General features: G+C 52.7%; 1 protein-coding gene across 4 annotated transcripts; it reads right to left on the reverse strand.

Annotated features, from left to right (window-relative positions):
* Positions 1-75: 75 nt before the first annotated feature.
* Positions 76-23,205, reverse strand: ADAP2 (ArfGAP with dual PH domains 2). 4 transcript variants are annotated; one of them, XM_081162181.1, is made up of 11 exons: positions 23,040-23,205; positions 22,211-22,341; positions 20,552-20,643; positions 16,794-16,873; positions 15,337-15,449; positions 10,500-10,646; positions 8,121-8,204; positions 5,512-5,574; positions 3,908-3,985; positions 2,772-3,000; positions 76-1,584 (listed from the first exon to the last, which is right to left on the reverse strand). In XM_081162181.1, exons 1-11 carry the CDS (start codon positions 23,131-23,133, stop codon positions 1,550-1,552), a joined length of 1,146 nt encoding a protein of 381 aa, XP_081018307.1. In that variant the 5' UTR covers positions 23,134-23,205; the 3' UTR covers positions 76-1,549. The 4 variants fall into 4 exon arrangements, with proteins under 4 accessions (XP_081018307.1, XP_081018308.1, XP_081018310.1 ...); XM_081162182.1 differs by lacking the exon at positions 5,512-5,574 and having other exon boundaries at positions 23,040-23,183; XM_081162184.1 differs by lacking the exons at positions 22,211-22,341; positions 23,040-23,205 and adding an exon at positions 20,940-21,200.
* Between the last annotated feature and the right edge of the window lie 2,684 nt (positions 23,206-25,889).

Below are 25,889 nucleotides of genomic sequence, written 5' to 3' on the forward strand. Positions count from 1 at the left end.
AACTGATAGTTGACCCTTGAACAACCCTAAACTCTGTCCTCTGTTTTTCTAAATTTTTATTTTTTTTTATTTTTTAAAATATATCTTTATTGATTTCAGAGAGAGGAAAGGAGAGGGAGAGAGAGAGATAGAAACATCAATGATGAGAGAGCCATTGATGGGCTGCAGCCCACAACCCAGGCATGTGCCCTGACTGGGAATCGAACCCTGATCACCTGGATCCTAGGTCGATGCTCAACCGCTGAGCCACGCCCGGCAGGGCTGTTCTCTGTTTTTCAATCAGTAAGACTGCAGGTTTCCATCAGAGTTTTAGTGGACGCCTGAGGGGCACTGACAGGGGCCTGCCCTCAGGTGAGAAGCTAAAAACTGAGAAACTCATACCATTCCTTGCTTTCTAGTGGCAACTTCTCTCTAGTTTCTTCCTGCTTTAGGTTATTTTCCAGGGCCTTCAGATAATTGTTCTGTCATAGTCTGTACAGAGTTTCTAATTGTTATCTGTGGAACGGTTGTTCTGAATGAGCTACTCCACCACTGGGAAGCAGACCCTCCCCCAGTCTAATCAATTCTTACTCCTGCCCTCCCCAACAACCTAAAATGTGCACAGAGGTGGCACTCTCCCAGGAACATTTATGATTCATACAGACAGAATACTTTTTTTAGCGGTGAAAAGTGGATGTGTGGTTTTTTTTAAGTATATTGATTTCAGAGAGAGGAAGGGAGAGGGAGAGAGAGAGTTGAAATATCAATGATGAGAGAGTCATCTATTGGCTGCCGCCTGTAAGCCCCCCACTGGGAATCGAGCCTGCAACCCCGGCATGTGCCCCGACGGGGAATCGAACCGCGATCTCCTGGATCCTAGGTCGATGCTCAACGGCTGAGCTACGCCTGGCCTGGCGGAAAGTGGATGGTTTTTTAAAAAAATTTTTCCCCCTATCCTGCCCAGTGTGGCTCAGTTGGTTCAGTGTCATCAGTGTTTGGGACCATGTACCAAAAGGTTACTGATATGTCCTTTATAGCTGCTTTTTTAAAATTTATGTCTTTTATAGCTGGTTTTAAATCCAGGATCCAATCAAGAATCACAAATCACCTGGTGCAGATCTCCAGTCTCCTTTAACCTAGAACAGCTCCCATACGACTTTGTCATGCTGTTGACGTTTTTGAGGAGTCCAGGCCAGCTGTTTTGCAGAATGTCCCTAACATAGATTTGTCTGACTATTTCTTCATGGTTAGAGTCAGATTAAATTGTTCTGGGGGGCAAGCATGCCACTTGTGTGATGCTGTGGGTGCTTCTCCATTGCAGTGTCTTCATCACGGATGTCCTGGGCCTTGAGGACATGTCCCAGACCCCCAGGTCCCCAGGGCTGGGCAGTGGTGAGGCCCAGGGAGCCGGTGAGTAAAGACCAGAGCTTTAATCTTGGCGGAGTTCACTGCCAGCGATGGCTGCCAGCTGCGGGGCACTCCTGCTGGGTAACCAAGGCCAAGCTGAGCATTTCTCCTTCCTACCAAGAACTCCCATGGCCAGTGGCCATCCAGCTCCTCCACCAGTGGGTCACCTGCTGCTGTGGCCACTCTCTTTTGATGTAGCTGCAAAGGGGGGGAAAAGAGGGATGAGGGGTGGCCGTGCCAATGCAGTCCTACAAGAGAGAAGGGACAGCAGGGGACAGGGGGAACTAGAATAATAAAAGGGCTGGAGGGGTGAGAGACAGAGGGGACACACACATACCAGAGAAGAAGAGAAAAGCAGAGACTGAGGGACACAGAAACAGAGAGACTCAGACACACAGGCCATGGGGACAAGAAAACAGCAGCCGATGTGCTTCACTGACAACTCCTGAGTCCATTTCAGGGGCACTTTGGCTCTGAGATTTTGGAAAGCGAAGAGAGTTTGTGTTTACACTGGTCAGACTCAAAGGGCACAAGGGTTTCTCCCAAGGGGCCCTGTGGGGTCACTTGCTCAGTCTGTACTTTTCCAAACACAGAACTTCTCCTTGTGGCCCCAGAAGCCAGGCCCTGGGCCAGAAGGTTCCAGATCTAGCTCAGAACATCTTCCCTTTATTCACAGGGCTGTTGGCAGGCAGGGAAGCCTACTTGTGACACATCTGGGGTGAAGGGGGGCAAGCAGGAGAAGGGCAGGCAGAAGAGAGGACCCAGAGAAAGGGCATTAAAAAATAGCCTTCCCTTTGTGAATGGGGAAGAATCCAAAATCCTGGGAGCTGGGCCCTGGCCGGGTAGCTCAGTTGGTTAGAGCGCCATCCTGATATGCCAAGGTTGGGGGTTGAATCCCCAGTCAGGGTACATCCAAGAATCAACCAATGAGTGCATAAACAAGTAGAACAACAAAGCTCTCTCTCTCTCAAACCAATAAATAAAAACAGAAATTAAAAAAAAATAATAATCCTGGGAGCTGCCCAGCAGGCTGTGACCTTAGCTAATAACAGGCTAGGCTTTTCTCACGAGAAAAGCATCTTAGGGGACGGGAGCTGCAGGGAGAGAGGCTGCTCGGCCCCCGGACTCAGCAGAGCAGAGAAGGGGACCTCACTGAGCTCTGCCAGGGCAAAACTCTAGATGCCACAGAGGGCTCTGGGAAGAACTTCGCGTGGACAGAGAGGGCTTCTGGGATAATGTCACACTGTCTGTACTTTTTGGGGGCAGGGAAAGAATAGAACAAGCGCAGTCAGGAGCCGTGACCTCGGTCTCAGGGCTCACAGCTGACCCAGGTGAAAGAGCCCCTTTCCGCCCTGTGCCTTTGGCCAGAAGGTCCTGCATCTTACTGAGGAGGTGGAGGGCCGTCAATGGACGGGAGAGCACGTCCCGAAAACTCTCCAGCCACTCGCCCTGCTCCTTCTCGCTGGGGCAGGTGAAGAGGAATCTGCGATCGGGGGTGACGATGGTGAGGCCAGCTTTCCAGCGACTCCCTCGGACGCCCTTGGGCAGGTCTTCACACACCTCGTACCCCTGCTCCTGGCTCCCGAGAAACACCTGGCCCAGCTCAAAGGCGTCCTGAAAACAGAGGACGCGTGGTCGTCAGAGGCCATGCCTGGGGCAGAGGGGCACCTGCAGCTGTGAGAGCCCCCGAGCTCTATGTTAGAAAGAGGGGTGTGTGTGTGTGGGGGGGGGTCTCTACTGGGGATCTTTGCTAGGTAGGACTTAGAATTTGAAAGGATTTAGAATTTGTAAATGAAACCACACATATTATCTGTTAAAATAATACTCAGTATTGCCCTGGCCAGGTAGCTCAGTTGGTTAGAGCAAGAAGCAACCAATGAATGCATAACTAAGTGGAAGAAGTTAATGTTTCTCTCTCTCTCTCTCATCTAGCTATGTCTATCTCTCTCTCCCTCTCTAAAATCAATTAAAAAGTCTTTTAGAAAATTAATTTTTTTAAAAAATGATATTTAGTATTTAAGGAGAGCTAACTATGCACCAGGAATTCAAGTGCTTTACACACAGTGACTCATAATCTTCGGCGCAACCTCTCAGGAAGGTACTGTTACTGAGCCTATTTTCCAGAGGAGGAAACTGAGGCACAGAGAGCTAGGTATTCTGTCCAGGGCACACCACGAAAAGTAGCAGGGCCGCAGCCGGAGCCCAGATATCCGAGTTCTAGAGCCCACGCCCCTAACCACCACACTCCCCAGCCTTTGGTTAGAAGTGGGCCCTGGAGACTAGAGAATGAGAAACAACCTATTTAACGACATTGGCAGAATTTTGGATGCACATAAAGGACTTCCTGCAGTTGAGGGGAGACAGTAGCTTCATGCACAGGAGATGACTCAGAGAAAAGCCACGGTGGCGCTGTGTCCCTGGCGAGGTTTCTCCAGCCCTGTAGCTTCCCACAGTCCCCGACCAGCCCTGAGCCCGCCTGTCTCTGGGGGTGAACTGGGGAAGGGCCAGCGGTGGCTCTTACCAGTGGGCTCTTGTAATAGAGCAGCCTCCGTTCCTGGGGGTCCAGGGCGAACCACCTTTTCTTGAAAGGTTCTCTCTGCTGCAAAAGAGAGGACCTTGTACCAGGGGCTGGCCACACTGGGCAGCACAGGGGTGAGAGGGCCAGCCGGGACTGGGCGACCAGGCCCAGCGAGCAGGCCAGTCGCTGCTCCGCAGTCACCCCAGGGCCCCTCCCTGAGGCCCTTGAGCTCTGAAGGCTGAGCCCATGTCCTCAGCCCTGCCAGCTTCACCCCGCTGCCTTCAGGGGCGGCTGTGGGTTGGAAGAGGCGCTTTCCTCTTTCTCAGGCTGTGGACAAGAATCTCAGAAGGAAGTTGGGAAAATCAGAAGTGGCCCTGGCCCCGGCCAAAGTCTAACCTAGGTGAGGGGAAAGAAAGCCTGAGGGCAACAGAAAACCACAGGGCGGGCTGCCTGCTGGCTGCTGAAGCACCGAAACAAAGCTCCCTGGCCAGCCTGGCTCAGTGTGGTTGGAGCATCGGCCCACGGACTGAAGGGCCCCGGGTTCGATTCCAGCCAAGGGCATGTATCTCGGTTGCAGGCTCCATCCCCCAGAGGCTCCATCCCCTGCGTGTGCTCGAGGCAACCAGTAGATGCGCCTCTCTCACATCCATGTGTTTTTCTCTCCCTCCCTTCCACTCTGTCTGAAAAAGCAATGGAAAAAAATATGCTCGGCTGAGGGGTTAAAAAAAAAAAAAAAAAAAGTGTGCAGCCCTTTGACTAGTTTTCATGCTGAATGAGGCTTCCTGTCACACTGACTGCTTAACACCTTTCCCGGTAGTGTTAACAACCACCCTGGCAGCATATTATACCTTTTTGGGTGTGTGTTTTTTAAATAAAAAAAAAGCTTTGGGATGCTGCCACTTTGGAAGTGTTTTTAGGGAGCTCCCTCTGCTTTCCCCTTCCTTTTCTCTTCCCCTCCCAATCCCCCTTCCTCTCCTCACACCTACCGCACCCCCTCCAGCCAGCCTTCTGACTTGGAGCCCCCCCACCCAGCACCCAGTCTGGGTCTGAGATGCCCTTGGGCAGCAGGAGCCTCCACCCCCCTGGGCCCTCCATGGGAGGCCTGGAAGCTTCTAGGCGCCCTTTCCTTCATAGATTAGTGGGGATACGCAGCCTCTGAGGGGGTTGCCCGGGCTTAGCAAAGGCTGAGTTTGTGCTGGGGAGGGACACGCCCATGTGCCAAGCACGGGTGCAGAGGTGTGTTTTCTCAGACTCCTCTCTAGCCCCCGACGTACACGGACGACCCCAGCAGGGCCCCAGCACAGAGCGCACAGTTCTGGAGAAGGTGGAAGCTGGTCCCCAAGGAGTCCCTTGCAGCTCTGCTTTCCCAGGGGCAGGGGCGGTGAGGCGGAGTTAAGAGGCAAGCAGCAGGTGGTGGTGCTGGTGAGGAGGGAGATGCCCAGGGCTGGGGAGAAGCACTTGCAGCAGCGCTGGCCAGCTAACCACGTGGCCCCAGGACTCACACACTCGGGCCCACTTCCCTTCCCTCACTGTCCCACCTCCCAAATCCTGCTTCCTGCCCGCTGGGCCAGGGGCCAGGAAGGCCCCCGGGGACCCGGAGTATGTACCTTCGGACCAGTCTTTTCCATGAAGCCTTGTTTGAGGTAGTTCCTCGTGATGAGGGGCACGAGCTGGGGGAAGAGAGACATGCACTGACCCCCTGACTCAGAGCCCAGGGGCTCGGGTTCCCCACTGAACTTGGCTCCACACAAAAAAGGGGAAGTCTGGAATGGGGAAGGATGTGTGCTCGCGGTTCACAGGGTTATATTTGGAACACGGCATGGATGCAACATTAATATTTCAACAGAGCCAGACGACAGCACCCCAGATGTTCACGGGGCCTCCCAGGATAGCTGAGTCTTGGTTTAAGAACTCTGTTTAAGGGATGCTTCTATAAGCCAGGAGGTGGGCACGGGCCAGGCTCTGAGGAGACCCTCCTGGTATCAGGCTCTCCTGGAGGTCTGTTGCATATCAGGCTCCGGGAGCAATTCTCAACCACCCCGGGAGGCGGTGGATAGTATCATCCTCAGTGAATCGTTATACAGTGGTCAAGGGTATTCCCAAAGTCACACCGCTGGTAGGATGAAGATCTGGGATTCACACCCAGGGCCGACGGACACTGGACAGACACTAGTGGTGCTCCTACCACTACCCGGTGATGCTAAAGCGTAGTGGCCTCTCTGAGCCTGTTTCCCTCTGTGCAATAAGGAGACCGGATGACGCGACCTCCAGGATCGCCATCCTGTTCCCAGAGACGCTTGCAGGGACTGGTGCTGGCCTCCTGTCTCCAGGGGGTCAGCCGAGACTAGAGCTTCCAGTGACAGCCCAGCCTTCCGAGAGCAGAAGGGGTCTCCAGAGCTCCAGGCCCAGGGCAGAGGCAAAGGGGAAGTGAGGTCCGGGGAACAGGAAGTCTGAAAGGGGGAAAACTGTGAGCCAAAACCAAAAATATACCCTATACCACTCTTCTTCCCCTAAAACATATACTATAGGCGTTAATTCCTTCATTTGGAGAAAAAACAGCGTCCCTACTGTTCAATGGTCTAGTCTGGGCCTCGGGAAACACCTGGGAGAGGGAAAGGCATGTGAATGGAGTACTGTCCACTGCACCTTAGATGCCTTGGGTCACCCGATTCTCACAATAGCCCTGGAAGGGAAGTAGTGTCCCCATGGTGACAGATGAGTAAACCGAGGCTCAAAGAGGTAAGGTGACCTGGCCTAGGTAACACATCAGCTTCCCTGACCTCAGTCCATGCATCCTTAGCACAGGACCAAAATCCCATGAGGACTCTCTGGTTTCCTGGCATCTGGATGCCTAAGCTTGAACCAGGCCTTGGGGGATTGCCCAGGACCTCACACAGACACCAGGGAGGAGAGACAGGGAAGAGAGGCAGGCAGGGAGGAGGCTGGGGGTAGGCAGGGTTAACGACGGCAGATGAGGGAGGCGAAAGGACATTGAGGATGTTGGCCAAAGACCAATTTTCTCTGCAGGGGTCAGCAAAGTTGGAGAGCTCGGCCAGATAAACAAGGCAGAGCATCTGCACTTTGTCCCGTCCTCTCCAGTCAGCAGTCAGCAGTCAGCACTCCCAGCACCCTTCCCACAGGGTCCTGCATTCGCCTGCCCTGGGTGCTGACTCTGCAGACTGGGAGCACCCTGACTCAGGCTCATGGGGCCGCTCTCAGAGAGTTGCCATCTGGGTGCACCCCATCCCAGGCACTTGGCTCCCTGCACACTTTGGAATTAGGGAGCATTTAGGTTTTCAAGGAGGACCTAACAGTTTGGAATAAGACAGTCCCAGGATTAATACACTCTTAGAGTAGGGCCTAAAGCAGACACCAGATCACAGCACCTCAAAGCCGAAAGGGACCCTGAAGATGACCCAGATCAACTGCCATCATACAGATCTGGAGACAGGTGTGCAGAGAGGTGATGTGACCTGCATTGGTCACACAGCAAGTCAGCCACAGGACATCCATGAGAGCCCAGGCCTCCTGGCTTAAGGCAGCATCCTCTGCCCCACACTGTTGGCTTCCCCAGCCAAACCTGAGAGAGGTGCATGGATGCCCCTGACATCTGAAGACAACCAACATGAAGTTCAAAGGCTCACCACCACCTGGGCCATGAAAGGCAGACTGTTCCCTCTAGAATTGCAACAGGGAAGATCCCACTGCCTTCATGAGACCAGAATACGAAAGGGCAAAGGGGTTGTGAAAGTGGGAGGAGTACCTTTGGTTATCTGCTTGACCTTCCTGGGACTCAGTTTCTCATCAGCAAAATGGGAGCAATCACCCCCACCTAACTGCCTGCTGCAAGATTACGAGATAGAAAGGAATTACGAGATAATATGGGCTCTAAAGCACTTTGCACCTTTCAGAGGGAGAACGGGTCAGGAAGAAATGCTCGAATCCTGAGCCCTTTGACAGGGTGAATGAATCCTTGCAGCCCTAAGGGGAGATCCTGACCTGCCTTTTGGGGTCCGCTTTGCAATGTGGGAGGCCGTAATCCCCCCGGCCTCCCCAGGAGAAAGCCTTTACTTTCCCTCTGAGCTACCCAACCCCAAGTCTCAAGGTCTTGCCTACAAACCAACCTAGTCTGGCCTCTGAGTGTCTTCGAGGTCAGCAGACAAGGAGAGGAGGTGGCAGAGAGGAGACTTGGAAGTTGGGGCCCACTTTAGCTCACCTCAGACTCTGGGAGCTCAGGAAAGGCTGTCTTTAGGTACTGCAGACGGGCTGCGCGGAGGGCATTGAACCAGTCCACTATCTCCTGCAGAGAGAAAGACAAAGGACAAAGGCACAGCTGGTGAGATGGGGCAGTGGAGCTGAGTGTGGTGGCAGGAAGCGCTGCGTCTTCAGGTCTGGGCGCATGCATTCCGCACATGCACACGCCCAGTTCCACTCAGGGGCCTGTGGGCTGATCACAGGCATCTGGGGGGACAATGCCAGAGACCAGGGGGCAGGGCTCACCTGAGCAAGTGGGAAGCCACCGGCAGGGAGGTCCCAGGGCCATGGGAAAGGACCAAGATGAGTTATGCAATGGCCTAGGATGGTCCTTGACATTTTCTCACGTGTGTACAAGTCACCTGAGGATCTCGTTACAATGCAGATATGGATTCAGTGGGTTTGGGGAGGGGCCTGAGATTCTGCATTCCTAACAATCTCTCAGTGATTGTTAGTGGGACCCACTTTGAGGACCAAAGGTCCTCAGATGACAAAGACCGGTTTGCAGGTGGGGGCACGCACACCTGGGGATGCTCCTCCAAGGGGGGAGGTGCTCATTGCTTGGAGAGCAACGTAGACCAAAGCTGGCTCGGATCTTCTGCTGTCGCTGGAGAATGCATCCCTCGGCAGTGTGGGCCACCATCACCTCTCACCAGGCGAACAGCTCGTCTAGCTCGGTCTGCCTCTGCTCTGCTGTTCTCCAGTCAGTCCTTCCCCCGCAGCCAGAGTGGTTTTCTAATTTAGAGTAATTTTCTAAATCTACTGAGTCTAGCTTTGAGTCCTCTCCATGACCCTCATGAAGAAAATCTAAGCCCTTCAGTGTGACTTACTTTGCCTCTGAGCTCCTTCCATACAAAGCCCTTTGCAATCCCAACACATGCTGTTCCCTCCTCCAGGAACACTCCCCTCCCCCCACACATACCTACTGCCTAGAACATTCCATTCATCCCGAAGGGTAGTTTAGATGCTGAAATAGATTTTTGCTCAGCCCAAGCCCTGCTTCTGTGAGAGATGCCCCACCCATTCTCACCCACCCACCACCTCGCCTCAGTTGCAGTCACATTTGCTGCTATGATCCCGCCTCTTCTTGGCTGCAGCAACTGGACCAGGGCTGGACCAATGCAGAGGCTGGACTGGGCTTTTCAGATTCTTTCTCCCAGGAATGTGGAACTGGGAGGCAGAGAGACTTGTTCAGGAAGCTGCAGTGCTACACTTTGATGTAACTGGGTGATCGGAAAATTCATTTGAATATGGTTTTAGAGGAATGAAACTGTCTCTCACGGGTCGAGCACGCAGGCGTAGCGTTGGGAGTTCTGAGCTCTCTAGTCCCTGGAGTTAAGAATGTTTTTGTGTGTCAGGCACTGTCCCTCAGTGGGCCCATCCTGGGAAAGACCCAGCTAGGACCTTCACTTTGGAAGGTCGCTCCAGTCACAAGCTGATGACCTCGGGGACAAATCCAACCTGCATTCATGTTTGTTTGGCTCCTGAAGTTTTGTTTGTTTCAATCCTCTCTGTGAGTTTTCCTGTTTGCAGCAGCCTCACAGCTGCTTCCTTCACCTTTAAATTATCTATCGGGCTCCCAAAGGCGAGACTGTGCAGCCCCCCGGCTTATGTTGAACTGATGAAGAACCTGGGGTATCAAGGGAAGGAGCAGAATGGCCAGACCTAGGTTGTCAGCTGCTCTACAACTGGGCAAGTAGGAAGGAGTCAGGTACCATAAGTGTCAGAGACCTTGGGCACCTCAGCGAAAGTACTTATAGCTGCGACTAGCACAGGGGGGGCCACCAGTGTCCAGCCAGTCTGAGCGACAGCAGAGAGCCCACCACTGAGAACCAGGGATCTGATTTCCTGGACCTTCAAGTAGCTCTTCTCAAACTTTAATGTGCCTAAGGTTCACCTGCGGTGGTTCTGATAAGCTCCCAGGTGTTGGGACAGGACCTCACGTCGAAGAGCAAGGCCCCAGAATGCACTGCTGCCTGATCGTCTCTCCATTCCTCCTCCCATATTCAGAATCTCTGCATATTTAGAATCTCTGGCTCTACCTGGATTTGCCATCCTGGGGGATTTGTCATCCCGGGGCATAGTCCCTCCTGCTGACTGGACTCCCCTTAGTGGATGTGCTCTGTCCAGACACACCCACAGGACCTGTCAGGTTCCTCTCTCTGATCTCCCTCTGCCTTCCTCACACTTCTATCTCTGACCAGAAAGTGAGGATACACTTAGGCAAACAGTAGGTGCAGATCTCAAGAGGCAGCTGAACAAGGGAGCTGGTGAGCTGGGCCTGCAGAGCCCTGGGTGCTGAGCTGGAGGCTGGCGGGCGTGGCAAGGCCAGTCATCCTACCTTGCCACTTTCGTGATACACAAACAGGTTCCGGATGTGGCCCTCTTTCTGGTAGGTGATCTGCAGCCCGTGGGGGTTCCCTATCTTCTCCGTCTGGAAGGTGGCATTCAAGTCCTTGATGTTGATGACAGCTTTGGGGCTTTTACCCTGAAAGAGAGGGAATGGATAGTCAGGATGCCGGCAGTCTGCAAGGTGACTAATCTCCTGCACCAAGGCCTTAATGCAGACAGATAACCAATTTGTAACTTTTCATGGGTTTTCACTGTTCTTGCTCTGATATTAAGACACAGGTATTATATTGCCATCCTGCCATCCCCGCTCAATCAGACCAGCCTCTCTGAGCTAGCGTGGGGCTTGGAAAGGCCTTAACTCAGGACTGTTCAAACTTTTTAGCCATAGAACTTTTCCTGGAGCAAATCATCTGTGGAAGCCAAACAAATAAAATAAAGCAGATAAAAGCAGATGCTAGGTGCCCTGGCCGGTGTGTCTCCGTTGGCTGAGTGTTGTCCCGTGCACCAAAAGGTCGCTGATTCGATTCCCGGTCCAGGCACAAGCCCAGGTTTCAGGCTCGATCCCCAGTAGAGGGTGTGCAGGAGGCAGCTGATTGATGTTTCTCTCTCTCCCTTCCTCTCTCTCTAAAATCAATAAAAACATTAAAAAAAAAAAAAACCCAGCAGATGCAGGGTTCTCTCTGTTCTCAGGGTTCTGAAACAGTCCAATCACTGATTAATGCAGAGCAGGGAAGAGTGCCCTCCTTCATAACGGATCGGAGACAAAAATGAAACAGACACTGTAGAGCTGTGGTAGCCATTAGAATTAAAATTAAAATTAAATAAAAATAAAACTTCCGTTCCGTACTCATCCCCATTTCAAGCGCCCAAGGAGCTGCTCAAGGCCAGTGGCCAGGGTATTGAACAGGGCAGATGTAGAACATTCTGTCCCTGAAGAAAGTTCTATTGGACAGTCTTCTCTAGAGGGGAATTTGGTCATATTTATTAAAGTATTGAGTGTTTTGCTTTGACTCACAGCTGTGCATCTCAGAATCCATCCCAAGGAGGTCACTGCACTACTGTGCAAACATGCATGGCAAAAGATGTCTATTGCCGTGTTGCTTATAGCAGAAAAAGAAGAAATTATTTAAATGTCCACTAATGATTGTGGGTAAAATAAATAAATCATGGTACATCCACACAATGAAATGCTACAGAAATTTAAAAGAATAATTTAGATCAATGTTACTAATGTGAAAAAATGTCCATGACATTATGAGAAATACCAAGTCCCAAAACAGGAACCTACTAAAACAAAAATTATACACATACAGAGAAAATATATGTATATGGACAATATACATGTATATACATGTAATTATATCCATACACATATATATATTATATGTGCATAATATATATGTATATAACACATATACATTTATATATACTATATGTATATTTGGACATGCCTAAAAAGTATAGACAGATTTACGATAAAAACGGTTTTCTTGAAAGATTATTGAAAGACTTTTCTCTTAAAATATTTCCTATGAAAAATACTACAGTAATTATAAAGTACATCTAATTTTGTCAATACCGTTTCCAACTTTTTAAAAAAGAAATATGACATTACTAAGAAAGGCAAACCCCTTTAGTTACTACCCAGTCCGTCTCTTCTCCTCCCCTCCCCACAGGCCATCACCGTCACGAGTCTGGTGTGTATTCTTCTAGCTCACTTTTTATACTTTTACACACATGTCCCATATCTATGAACAATATAGAGTATTGTTTCATGTGGCTTTAATTTACAAAAATGGTATCATACTATAAGAATCAGTCTATATCTTGCTTTCGTCACTCAACATTGTATATTTCAGTTCTATCCATGTTGAGACACAGCAATTTAGTTTGCTCTTGTAAATGACTACAGCAAAAGCTATTCATTTTTCCTGTTGACAGACACTGAGATTGTTTCTGATTTCTGCTGCAGTCAGCTTCTGTCCCTGGTCCACATGTGCGAGAGTTTCTCTAGGTCGCAGCATACGCTTAGGAAAGGAACTGCTAGGTCACATGCCTGTGTACCTTTGACTTGCTGGAAACTGCCAAGCGATTTTGCTGAGTGGCTCTCCACGGTGGTTGTACCAATACTTACATCCATAAATAACATAGACGGCTTCCCCTTCCCCCTCATTCTAACACTTGATGCTGCCAATTTTTAACATTTTTGCCAATATGATGGGTTTGAAATTGGATCTCACTGTTTTCATTTAATGTTGAGGTATAATTGATAAACAATAAATGAACTCATTTTAAGAGTACAGTTTATTTTTCATAAGCCCATATTCCCCCACAATCAAGATGTAGAACATCACTATCACCCCCAAAAGAGTGTCCTCCTGCCCGTTTGCTGTCAATCCCCACCCTCCGCCCCCCACCCCAGGCAGTCACTGACCTACTTTCTACTGATAGAGAGTAGTTTTGCTTGCTCTAGAATTTCATATAAATGAAATTATGTGGTGCATACTCTTGTACAAGGCTTCTTTGGCTCAGAATAATATTTTTAGATTAATCCATATTATTGCATTTTTCAGTTTGCCCCTTTTTTACTGCTGAGTAATATTCCATTCTATGGATGGCTTATAGTTTGTTTAGTCATTCGGCTGCGGGTGGACATTTGGGTTCTTTCCAGGTTTCAGGTATTACAAATACAGCTTCTGTGAACATTTGTGTATAAGTCTTGAGGACATATGATTCTGTTCCTCTTCAGTAAATACCTAGCAGTGGAATGGCTGGGTTGTGTGGCTAGGTATGCATTTAACTTTATTAAAAATTGCCAAGTTGTTTTCCAGAGAGGTTGTATTACTTTACATTGCTGGTCCCTTTTTAACCATAGCCATTAAAAGTGTTACCAGCTTTTTTCATTGTAGCCATTACGGTGGGCGTGCGGCACATCTTGTGGCTTTAGTTCACATTTTCCTGACTGCCCGAGATATGGAGCGTCTCTTCTTGTACGTATCAGGCCTTTTGGTTTCCTTTTCCGCGAAAGGCCAGTCCTTTCCCTTTGCCACTTTTCTAATGGGTTGCATTTTTCTTCTTGATTTGTAGGGTTGTTTTTATTGTAATGCGTTCTGGGTATTAACCTTTTGTTATGCTGAGATAGCTTCTAACTTTCACTTTCTTTATACTTCCTTTACTTTTTGTATTAACCAAAATTTTTACATAAAAAATGATGTTAAAAATTATAATGTTAAAAATTTCCCTTTTGAGCCCCCACTGGTGTGGCTCAGCCATTTCGGGCTCGATCCCCAGCAGGGGGCGAGCAGGAGGCAGCCGATCAATGACTCTCATTGATGTTTCTCTCTCTCTCCCTCTCCCTTCCTCTCTCTGAAATCAATAAAGATATCTTTTTTAAATGTTCCCTTTTGGGAAAGAAAGAAAAAGAATAAAGGCAACTGATGTTATTTTTAGACTGTTTTAGACGGAACTGGCTTAGAACTCAGAAACGGATCGACTTTTCCCAGCCAAGGATGAGACTCTGAGAGGCCAGCTCCCAGCGGCTGCTGGGGGTCAGTGCCCCTCCTAAGTCTGCAGCACCCCTTTCTCTTCCTGCCTCTTGTGCCTGCAACGTTTTTCAGTGCTTTAAACTGAAAACGGAGAAGAAACCCCTGCTCTCGCTCAGAGGATGAATACCCTTCATCCCCCATCATTTCTCTCTTGGCCCCAGACTGTGGCCACGCTGGACAGACTTCCCTGCAAGTCTCCCGTGGCCTAGAAGGTCCTCCTCTCCGTGAGTCCATCTCCCTCCCCTCTTTTCTTTGCCCGGTTACTCTGACCTCCTTGATGCCCCAAAGGCCCACCAAACACTTCCAGCTCAGGCCAGGGCTGAGCAGTTTGTACACTGAACAAAAGGAAATCCCATGCCTGAGGCTACAAGTGAGAACTGGAATCCAGGCTTCAGTCTGTCCAGCCTGGGCCCCGGGGACTGCACCCCCTCCGAGGGTCATCTTTTCTAATCAGCACACAGGCATATATGCTAGCCAGGGCCATGCTCAGGGCTACTGCACATACTGTTCCCCCAGAGCCACATAACTCCCACTCTTTCAGCTGTCTGTCCAGATGTCATCGAAGAGGCCTTCTCTGACCCCTCTGTTAGCCCCCCTCCCCCGGCACATTCCCATCACCTTCTAACGCTTCACTCCTTTATTCTTTTTTTTTTTTTTTAATATATCTTTATTGATTTCAGAGAGAGGAAAGGAGAGGGAGAGAGAGCTAGAAACATCAATGATGAGAGAGTCATTGATCGAGCCTGCAACCCGGGCATGTGCCCTGACCGGGAATCGAACCCTGATCGCCTGGATCCTAGGTCGACGCTCAACTGCTGAGCCACGCCTGGCCGGGCTCACCCCTTTATTCTTAGAACTTACTGCCACCTGACATTTCATATATTGATGTCCATTTGATTACCATCTGTCTCCTTCCACTAGAATGAAAGCCCCAAGAGAACTGGAGCTTTGTTTAGTTCACTGCTGTATCCCCAGTGTCTACAATAATGTCTAGCATAGGGCAGGTGCTCAATAAATATTTCTCGAGTGTATGAAGAAATTAAGTAAAATCAAGTGATCACCAAAGGCTTAATCATGGGCCGGTCTAAGCCCATTCTAGGTGAACAGAAGGCGTATTTGTTAGTGGGCTGGGTTGATGGTACAAGCAACGGAAACTAGGATGTGGTGCCTGTCAGTGGCTGAGACCATCCCCAAGGCAAGGTGCGATGGATTCAAGTGGAGACCTCAGGGGGGCAAGAGCCCGGTGCTCAGGGAGGGGACCGCACTCGTCTGGCCTCTTACCTCTTCTTTAGTGTAGTACTTCAGAAGGCCTTCCCTCGCCAACAGGACAAATCTCCTTCTCAGGAACTGCGCGTTGTCCCTCCCCCGCTTCCACAGGAGCCCTTCTCGGTTACCTTGGCCACCAAGGACAAAAAAGAGTGAACACCCACAGCCTTAAGACAAACAAGCAGCTCACACACCTTGTAGGGTAAAACGAACCTTCCATCTGCTGCTAAAATGCCTCGAATCTCACTTAGCTATTTCAGGTGCAAGGACACAGGGCGTCCTCTCTGGGGCCAAATTTTCCAAAACCTTATGGTTTTAGTTGGGCTCCCCTCAACGTTCTTCCTTGGTTACTTCTTTTATTTTCTTTTATTTTTTAAATATATCTTTATTGATTTCAGAGAGAGGAAGGGCGAGGGGGAGAAATAGACATGTTAATGAAGAGAGAGTCATTGATCAGCTGCCTCCTGCACACCCCCTGCTAGGGATTGAGCCCCAAAACCCAGGCATGTGCCCTGACTGGGACTTGAACCTTGATCTCCAACCGCTGAGGCTCAACCGCTGAGCCACGCCGGCCGGGTCTTAGTTATTTCTTAAGAAGACACAGTAAAGCCTTAAGTAGGCTAAGTGCTGAGAAACTGTACTGATGACTTCACACTCTCCAGAGTGCAGGCATAGTGAATGACCCCTAGCCATAGGCACCTGCTGGCTAAAAAATACCATGTGCTGCCTGGCTGGCGTGGCTCAGCGGTTGAGCATCGACCTATGAAACAGGAGATCCTGGTTCGATTCCCGGTCAGGGCACATGACCGGGTTGTGGGTTCGATCCCCAGTAGGGGGTGTGCAGGAGGCAGTCGATCAATGACATTATTAATGTTTCTATCTCTCTCTCTCCCTCTCCCTTCCTCTCTCTGAAAACAATAAAGACATATTTTTTAAAAAATACCATATGCTCCTGGTAGCTAGGAGAACTGAGCACTGGCTGCCTCTGGTCCTCAAAGAGTGGTTTTGTGCACTTTGCTCTCCAGATCAGTATCAGCTTGGGCTCAGAGCAGCTGGGCAGACGCTGCCACAGGTCCAGGGCCACGAATGAGGTTGTGCTTTGCACAAAGACAGGAAGGAGGCTGAAATCCAGCCCATGCACCTTACTAAGCCTGGGTCACACCAGGGGCTACGTCAGCCAGGAGCAGGGTGTACTGCTGGTGGGCAAGTCTTCCTGCAATTTATACTAAGACCCTACACACTTGTGACCCTACAAGGACCTGAGATAAATATGCTTCCTGCCCACTCAGACCACAAACCCCACCAACTGACATGTTGCCGTTGCAGAGGCATGGGAACCCTCGCCTGGGCCTCTGTGGCCGGAGTGAGGGCAGCAGATATCTCTTGGCTGGACCTTGCTCCTAATAATCAGGCACTTTTTTCTAGAACTGGCTGCAACAGAGACCTCAAAAGATGATGAAAGTCAACTGTACCTGAGGGTGAGATGGTTTTCCCATCGGCCGTAAATTCCTGTCTCTCATACTTAGCTCTAATCCACTGTTCCTTTAAGACCCTAAAAAGAGAAAACCTCTGGTCAGCTGCGTCTGACGCATTCTCTACCTGAGGCGACCTGCTGAGGCCCCGCAGCTGAGGACGGGAGCATCACGCAGCCGCCTAACTGCTGCTCAGACTACCCGGGGCTTCTCAGCCGGGGAACTGTTAACACTTGAAGCGGGGTGACTCTGTCATGGGGGCTGTCCTGTGCTTTGCAGAATGTTTGGCAACATCTCTGGCCTCTACCCCCTGGATGCCAGCAGCCCTTCCTCCCCAGGGATACCCACAAGTGTCTTCAGACATTGCCAGTGTCTCCTGGGGAGAAATACAGCCCCCAGTGGGCTATACAAAAACCACTGGGCTACTCCGATCCCAGCCTCAGCCCTGTAGGTCAGTGAGGCAGACACCAGCTCCTCTGGATCGTCTCCGCTGCGGCCTCCCGCTGCCGGCTCCTAGCTTAAGCCAGGAGAGTCCAGGAGCCTCCTCCTGCGGCCTGCCCGTGAACTCTGGGCATGCTACGCCGGACGGAGCAGTGGTCTTGGGGCCTAACCATCTGGAACCTGGTCCCACTCGACTACTTATCCACTGTGTGACCAGGAACAAGTTACTTAACTCCTCTGAAGTTGGGGAGTGTGCCGATAATATTACACCTACCTATCCCTTAGGGTAGGTTTAAAGGTATATAAAGGGCATAGTACCATGCTCAGCACAGAGTCGGTGTTTAATATCTGCCCAATTAGATATTGTCTTCCGTGACCCCCGAGGAAAAACCAGACAGCCAAGAGTGGACATAATTCAATCGTTTGGTTCTCTCTTGCAGTTTCCAGGGAAATGTTCCAAGGCTTATATGACCTCAGCCCCACAACCACAGGGAATGACCTAGAGCTGGGCACCTGGCCCAAACTGGCCAATCAGAGCCCTGCCCAGGGCTGTGGGGACCAAAAGGAGCGAAACCGAGAGGGATGAGTTAGAAGCCCCCTCTGGGGTCAAGCTGGGAGCTGGAGCTGGGGACCTAGACGTGGTCTTGCTCCCAGCTACATGAAAGAAGCCTGGCGGGGAGAAAGAAGCCAGAAGAGAGCCAGAGAGGGTCTGAGAGACCTGATGGTGTTTGTCCTGGAGTGTCCTTCCTAGGGTGACTCCACCTCTGTCCTTCCTGCAGTCTGATCCCCAGAATCCATAACATCTTGTTCCTAAGCCGGTTTAAACTGGGTTTCTGTCACTTACGATCAAACCTTATCCAGCTTTTTGGCTTTTGGCTGAAAGGAAAGGTAGGTGCAACTGTCTCTGGTCGTCCCAAATCTGGGTTCATCGACACCAGCCGCCTCGGCCATGCCGCTGAAGCTCAGCCCCAAGGAGATCAAAGTCGTATACCTCAAGTGCACTGGTGGGGAAGTCGGTGCCATGTCTGCCCTGGCCCCCAAGATCGGCCCCCTGGGTCTGCCTCCAAAACAGGTTGGTGATGACACTGCCCAAGCAACTGGTGATTGGGAGGGTCTGAGGATTACAGCGAAGCTGATCGTTCAGAACAGACAGCCCCAGACGGAGGGAGCGCCTTCTGCCTCTGCCCTGATCACTGGAGCCCTCAGAGAACCCCCACAAGACAGAAAGAAAATATTAAGCCCAGCGCTGGCCGGTGCGGCTCAGCTGGTGGAGCGTCATCCCATATACCAAAAGGTCGCCAGTTCAATTCCCGGTCAGGGCACATACCTAAGTTTCAGGTTCAATTTTTGGCCGGGGCATGCACAAGAGGCAAGTGATCGATGTTTCTTTCCCTCTCCCCCCTCACTCTCTCTCTCCCCCTCTCCCTTCCTCTCTCTCTCAAATCAGTAAAAACATTTAAAAAAACATTAAGCACAGTGGAAATACCACTTTTGATGAGATTGTCAACATTGCCCAACAGATACGTCACTGATCTTTAGCTAGAGAACTCTCTGGAGCCATTAAAGAGATCCTGAGGACTGCCTGGTCTGTGGGCTGCAATGCTGATGGCTGCCGCCCTCGGGACATCATTGATGACATCAACAGTGCTGCAGTGGAATGCCCAGCTAGTTAAGAACTTCAAAGGGAAATAGTTCAATAAAGATCATATGACAACCAAAAAAAAAGAAAAAAAGAGTCCTATCTAATGCAGAGTCCTCAGGACAGTGAGGAGAGTCACTGAGCCCACCATGGAACCCTGAGCCACAGGGTCAGAGCTGGGAGAGGGAATGGAGACTGAGGCCCCAATCCTGGTCCTGGAGGTGGAGAATTTGGAGGACTGGCAGAATTGGAGGGAAGAGGCCATTAGAATTCAGCTAAAAGGGTTGTTAAAGCATAGGGCTGTTGCTGGAGTCATGACAAGCAGCGACTGTGTAGTGCGGGCAGAAAGCCTTGCACATAGTAGGTGCTCACCAAGTGCTCTTGGAGCAAAGGGCTGAGTGGCAGAGGTGAGGCAAGGTGATCAGGCCTCTCGAGTTGAGCCTGGCACATCGCTCAGCTGGGCCAGGGACCAGGCAGCATTCCAGAGCTGACGCTGAGAAACGGACTCAAACCAGCATTTCGGGTGGCCTCTGAGATTTTTACATAAACTATTTCATCTAATCCACCACCACGCCGTGATGTAGGCATCATTATCGAGATTTCAGAGGCGAAGATGCTACGAGTCAGAGAGGTTTAGTAACTTGTCCGCCTTCTCACAGCTAGGTCATAGGTAGACTCGGGAAACAACACCGAGGTGTCCCGAGTCAAAAGCAGTGCCTCCCCTGCTGCAGGGAAACCGCAGGACCACCAGGTAGATGTGTAGTGTGTACACTGTCCAAAAGCATCCTGCTGAGGATAGAGGACAGTGACAGCTGAAATGCAGCCGGCTTCCCACAAGCCGTGTCCCCATGAGGCTGTGTCTGCCCAGAGGGATGCCTTCTCCCCATTTACACAGGTGCTGTCTAGCAGCGAGGCTGAGTCCCTGGGAGACAGGTTCAGGCTCAGGCCGTCAATCCTACAGAGGCCTGGGGTCACTAGGTACTAGTGTCACACTGACCCCTCACTTCCAAGTGAAATGAGCCCTCTTGTTTCTTCACAGATACTCCCTGGACCTCCCCGGGGCCACCCCAATTATATTGGATTTTCCCAATGCCATGGTTCAGTCACCCACGCCCTGGGTCAGATGGGCTAGTTCCAGCTGTGCCTCTATAAGCTTCTGGTTTTTCATCTATATCATGGGGATAATGGCAGGATTTATCTCATAGGGTTGTTGAGAGAATTCAACAAATTAATGCACACAATTATCTAGCACAGGGCCTGGTATACAGGTAAAGCTCAGTAAAGATTAGCAGCTACTATTATTTTTATGGTTATTATTTAGGGATCTGGGGCCCAGGTGGCTACTTTGGGACAGCCCAAATGTAACACTCTGTAGGAAGTAGCTGGAATTCATTTGTTTTACTAAAATGCCAGCGTTTCTCTTCTCTATCAAGTTAGCCACCCCTGTGAGAACATCAGAGGCAAATGGGGCAGATAATAGAGAAAATGCCCCCATTCCATAGCTATGGAAACTGAATCCCAGGGGGAGGAAATAACCCAAGCAATAAAGGTAGAGAGGGGCTTAAACTAGGTCTTATGTGTTCTCCAAACTCTTTCCTGGACGCCCCTGCTGACCAGGTCCCCGCTGTGACCACCCAGGGCCCGGAGGCGGGGTTGGGACCAGGAAGTCTGCACTCACAGGCAGTCGCCGGCCTGGGGGATGTAGTAGAAAGCAGGGACTCTGGCTTCATACTTGGCCTTTGCACGGAGGTTCCCGTTGTGGGTCATAAACTGCAAAACAACAGCAACTTGATGGTAATATTAGAACTTGAAAAATGTGAAATGAAACCATAGTCTACCCAGAAGGCCACTGGTCTCACCGGCTCCTCCGCTGAGTCAGGACACGTCCCACCAGGCTGCCGCGGTGCCGCTGGAAAGCCCAGCCCCGAGCAAAGCGGTGCCGTAGCAACTATGCCTCGTGGAGGCAGAGCACACCACAGCTCCCACACATCGGTTCACTTCATCCCCTTAATCATTTTAATATTGCCATCCCTGTTTTAGAGGCTCAGAGAAGTTAAATGACTTACCCAAGGTGACACAGCTAGTAAGTGGAGAGCTGGGATTCAAACCCAGGCCTGTCTAACTCCAAAGCTCATGTTCTTTCTCCCACCCCCTCCACAGATGGCCAGGACCCCCAGCAACAGTCCCTGCAAGTCTGCAGTCCCCACTAGTTCAGGATTATCACTGGGGCCCATTGACACCTGAGAGACCCAGAGGCACATGCGCCAAGAGTGGCCCTGGCCAACAGTCCACAGTCAGTAACAGCAGTGGCATATCAGGGTGAGGGCGGAGCGGGAAGGAACATCAGGTTTTTAAAGGGGTGAGCCCCATTCTCCCCCTCCCCAGGGGCCACCGGGCTGTATCACACGATTTGCATGGGCTTTGGATCCCAGCAGAGCAAGGTTCACATCCCAGCTGTTCCACTTTTTCACAGAGTGACCCTTAGCAATATTTAATCCCTGAGCTTCAGGGAGCTCCCCTGCAAAACTGGAGAAAAGGTAACAGGGGAGGCATAAGGCACAAGTAAACAACCTTGGGTTTGTGTGCTGGGTTGCTGGTTTCCTGCCCTAGCCTAGAATGTGCGCTCCAGGTGAGCAGAGACTTTATCTTGCTCACTGCTCTCTCCTAATGCCCAGCACATAGTAGGCTTCCAGTAGCTAGGCGTTGAACGAGTGCTAACTAAAGCATCTAGCCCAGCGGTCTAGCACAGCGCCCGGCACAGACTGGGCACTCGGAGACCAGGGCCTGCTTCCCCAGCGGCCCTTGACGTCTCAGCCAACCAGCCCAGTTGAGAGCTGCCTGCTCTCGGAAGGTGTCCTGGCCAAACTGGCGTTTTCCATCCCGGCTGAAGGTGTCCTCCATCTCCGCAGGTCAGGGGAGCAAAGCGGTCCCCTTCCCGGCTAGGGGGACTGGAGGGAGAACAGACTCAGGACACTCGAGCAGGGATGCTTCTGCTCCAGGCCAGGACTTGCAGCTGTGAACTGAGGGCTTCCTCTGTACCTGCATCGCGCCCACATTTAATCCTTACAGCAGCCCCGGGGAGGGGGTCGTGGGTATCCCCACAACACAGATGTGGAAACGGAGGGGCCCACAGCTAGGGTTGAATAACAAGCTCAGGGCCTCACCGCTTGTGCATAAACAAGTGATGACGCTAGGTTTCGAACTCAGAGCCTGTGTCTGAGCCTGGGCTCTAACAGGCTGTGCTTCCTCTCCCTGGTCGCTGGCCCTCTCTGGGCCTTCGCTTCCTTCCCTCGCGCCCACCGCCTGCACCCCGGGCCCCCCGCGAGCCCCTGGCTACCTCCACTATACTGTCGTCCCAGAAGTCCAGCCTCACGGACTTCACTTTGCTGATGTCCGGGAAGTTGCGGTGGACGCCGGAGCAGTTCAGACAGATGAAGATGCCCAGCTTGTAGGAGGCCCAGTCGGGATCTGGGGGGCGAGAGGGCAGGAGCCCGACTAGGTGCGGAGCTGGGCGCGGGCGCCGGGGGCGCCGGGAGGGGCGGCGCCCTCCTCTCGGTGTCCCCACCGTGGGTGAACCCTCTGGGCACCCCGGGGCCAGGACGGAGATGTCAGAGGAGCTCCGGGAACGCGGGCGAGGGTCAGGCGGCCGGGCTGCGGGAACCGAGAGGGGGGCGCGGCCCGAGGGACCGGCCCCCCCCAGGCGCGCGGCGGGGGGGCCGCAGGTGGGGAAGTCCGGCTCGGAGGCCGAGTCAGGGGACCCTCCTAGGGGACCTGACACGTCCCCGCGGGCCGTCCCCTCCGCAGTGAGGCTGCGCAGCTGGAAGGTGGGAGGACCCGGGGGCGTCGGGGGGCGTCGGGGGGAGCACTGCGTGGTAAGGGGGTGCCGGAGCGGGGTCTGGGACCCCCTCGGTGTGGGGGATGTCATGGGTCGAGTTTGTGGGGTGTCCGGCACCAGGTCCGGGGAGCTAGGGTGTCCGGCGAGGGCGGCGGGCGGTCCGGTCGGGGCGCCCGGGTCCGGGATGGAGGGTCGGGGTCAGGAGTGGGAAGGGCGGGCAGGGGGCGGGCGGAGGTGGGGTCGTCGGGGTCCTGGCCCCGAGGGCGTCCTAGGGTGGCGCCCGGGTCCGGCGGAGCGGAGGGGTCTGGCTCGGGGTCGGGGCCGCGCTTACCCGGCGCCCCGCAGTCGGCGCAGCGCGCGTTGCCCGTGCCCGGCGCGCGCAGCAGCTCCAGCAGCCGCTTCTTGTTGCGCTCGCGGTCGCCCATGGCCCGCGCGGCGGGCTCGGCGGGGCCCGCGCGGCCGCCCGCACCGGCGGAGAGGGGTGTGGACCCCGCGCCCGGGCCCCGCCCGCACAGCCCAGGGCTCCTCCCCGCGCCGGGCGGCGCCGCCCCAGCCCGCGGGCTCCGGGACGCTCGGAGGGGCGGGGGCGCCCGGGCGCGGGGCTCGGAGCCGCGGGGCGCAGATCCGACCTGGCCCGCCACCTGCCTGCTGCGTGGCCGCGGACAGCCTCCCCGGCCTCTCCGGGCCTGGTTCCCCCTCTGCAGGAGGGAAGGCAGGCGTGTGCCTGCGTCTCGGGGCTCCTGGGGAAATCAGACAGGACCTCACTCGTGAGAAAGCGTTCTGCCGACGCCGATTTTACATCGACTTAGAGATTTTAGAGACATGCAAATGCCACCTCCTCAGGAAGCCCTCCCTGATACCCAGCCTCGAGGAATCCCCCAAGCCTGGGGTCCGCCCAGAACGCCCTCACGGAGTCCGTGCGTCCCGGCGGCCCAGCACCCCCTACCTGCCTTGCACCGCCAGTTATCTGTTTATGTCAACCCCTCCTCCCTCCCACACCCCCCCCACCCACACCCCGCACCGGATAGCCTGATGTTAGAGTTTTATTTCTGCATCTCACACAGCTCCTGGAAATAGTGCCTGCGTATTTTTAGAAGTCCATGAATGATTGCATGACCCTGCTCACCAGGAAGTGTGGTTTCACCAACGTGGACACCTCTAAACAGGTTTTTTTTTGTTGTTTTTTTTTTATGGATTTAGAGAGAGAGGAAGGGGGAAGGAGAGAGACACATACACACATCAGTGTGAGAAATACCAATGGGTTTCCTACCACAGGAGCCCTGATGGGGAATCGAACCCAAAACCCTGGTTGCATCTGGAGGATGCTCCAACCAACTGAACGACTCGGCCCCTGAACAGTTTTGCCCGTGAAGTGTGGGCAGGGCCTCGGCGGTCTTGAATACGGGCATTTCATTAATCCCTGTTCCCTCCCCCATTCCTGTCACTCCCTGAGGCCGTCTTCAGCGACCCACGGGCTTCCTTCTGGTCAGACACACACACTGCACACCCTGGCCATCGCCTCTGTCGGGAAACACCGTCTGTCCGAGGCAAGTGGCTTAATGCACGTGGATGTTCGGTTTCCATCCTGATGGTTGGCAGCTGATGGTGCAGCTCACACGCCCGCATCCCCAGTTCAGCACACACGCGGTACACGTGCAAAGGCCCAGGGCAGCTGGGTGTAGTAGGGTGAGCCCAGGAACCCAGGCTTTGAGTCTTGGCTCCATCACTTCCTAGCTGTGTGGCCGTGGGCAAGTGCCCTCTCGTCTGAGCCTCAGACTCCACCCCCACAAAATGCGGATCGCAGGGTCCTCCTCAGAGGGCATCAAGGTGTGCGGGCACGTGGCACACACAGCCCTCAAGACGCGCCGGCTTCCCTGCTTCCCTGCCCCTCTGGTCACCGTGGGATCACCGTTTGGAACGGGTGTCATTTCCCACCCGCCCCAGGGCGGGGGAGGTCAAGCTCCAGGCCCAGGAAAGGAGGGTCTTGACTGGGGGCTGGGGGCAGAGGGGCTGGGGGGTGCGGGGGGGGGGCCTAGCCCAGGAGCAGCTCCAGAGGCACCAGAGAGAGAGCCCGGCGGGTCAGAGGGCACCAGGCCAAAAGATGATTCATTTCCTCTGCTTTAGATGAAAAAACGGGACAGAAATAAATCTCCCAGGAGAGAGATGGGAAAGGCATCCGAAGGTATGAAGGGGTCGGGGACACCGCCTCTCAGCTGCTAAACACCAGGGCAAAACCGATGTGGGGGTGGGTCCCGGGCACCCCAGCCCTCCAGGGTCTGTGTACTCTTGTCCCACTGAGCTGCTCTCCTCTGGCACCTACAGCCTCACCGTCGCCCTCCCCGGATGTCAACCCATGGGAACACAGAGCGCCCCTTCACGGCGAGGAAGCAGAGACTGAGAGGTCCCTTTGGTGTCCCCTCTTCCAATCCCCAATTCCGAGCCTTAAGGTGGAATTTCAGGCACCCTCAGAGCCGAGGGGGAGAAGGTACCACAGCATTTCATTTGTCATAGGTTTCTTTCCGTCTTATCCAGTGTTTTACAGTTTCGCGCCGTTTAACCACATCTGCAGCCCATGACAGCCCCCGTGGGAGGACACGTTATCCTCAGAGGAGCTAAGTTACCAACATCACGGTGCCAAATAAGGGGCGGGCAGGGGCCTACACCCAGGTCTCCCAATGTGGCCTCCGCCCCAGGTTATGTCCCGAAACCCCACAGGACAAGCCTGCTCCCCCTTAGACCTCCCATTCCTGGATTTTTATTTCTTTTTGGTATTCTTTCTTTTTTTAATTTTTATTTTTTTAAATATGTCTTTCTTGATTTCAAAGAGAGGAAGGGAGAGGGAGAGAGAGAAACATCAATGAGAGGCATTGATCCGCTGCCTCCCGCACGCCCCCTAGTGGGGATCGGGCAGGAACCCGGGGCATGTGCCCTGACCGGATGGAACCTCAGTCTCCTGGGTGGGTGCTCAACCTCAGAGCCACGCTGGCCGGGCAGAATTGGCCATTTTTAAGTGTACCATCCAGTGGCATTAATTACATTCACAGTGTTGTGCAACCATCACCACTATCTATTTCCAAAACTTTTATTACCACAAAGAGGAACTCTGCAGCCTACTCGTGGGACATGATCGAAGCGGAGCTCAGCCCTGTGTTCAGGAACCAGAAGCTGCCCCTGAGGGAAG

The sequence above is a fragment of the Miniopterus schreibersii genome (genome assembly GCF_964146895.1).
Source record: "Miniopterus schreibersii genome assembly, chromosome: 16".
NCBI lineage: Eukaryota > Metazoa > Chordata > Mammalia > Chiroptera > Miniopteridae > Miniopterus > Miniopterus schreibersii.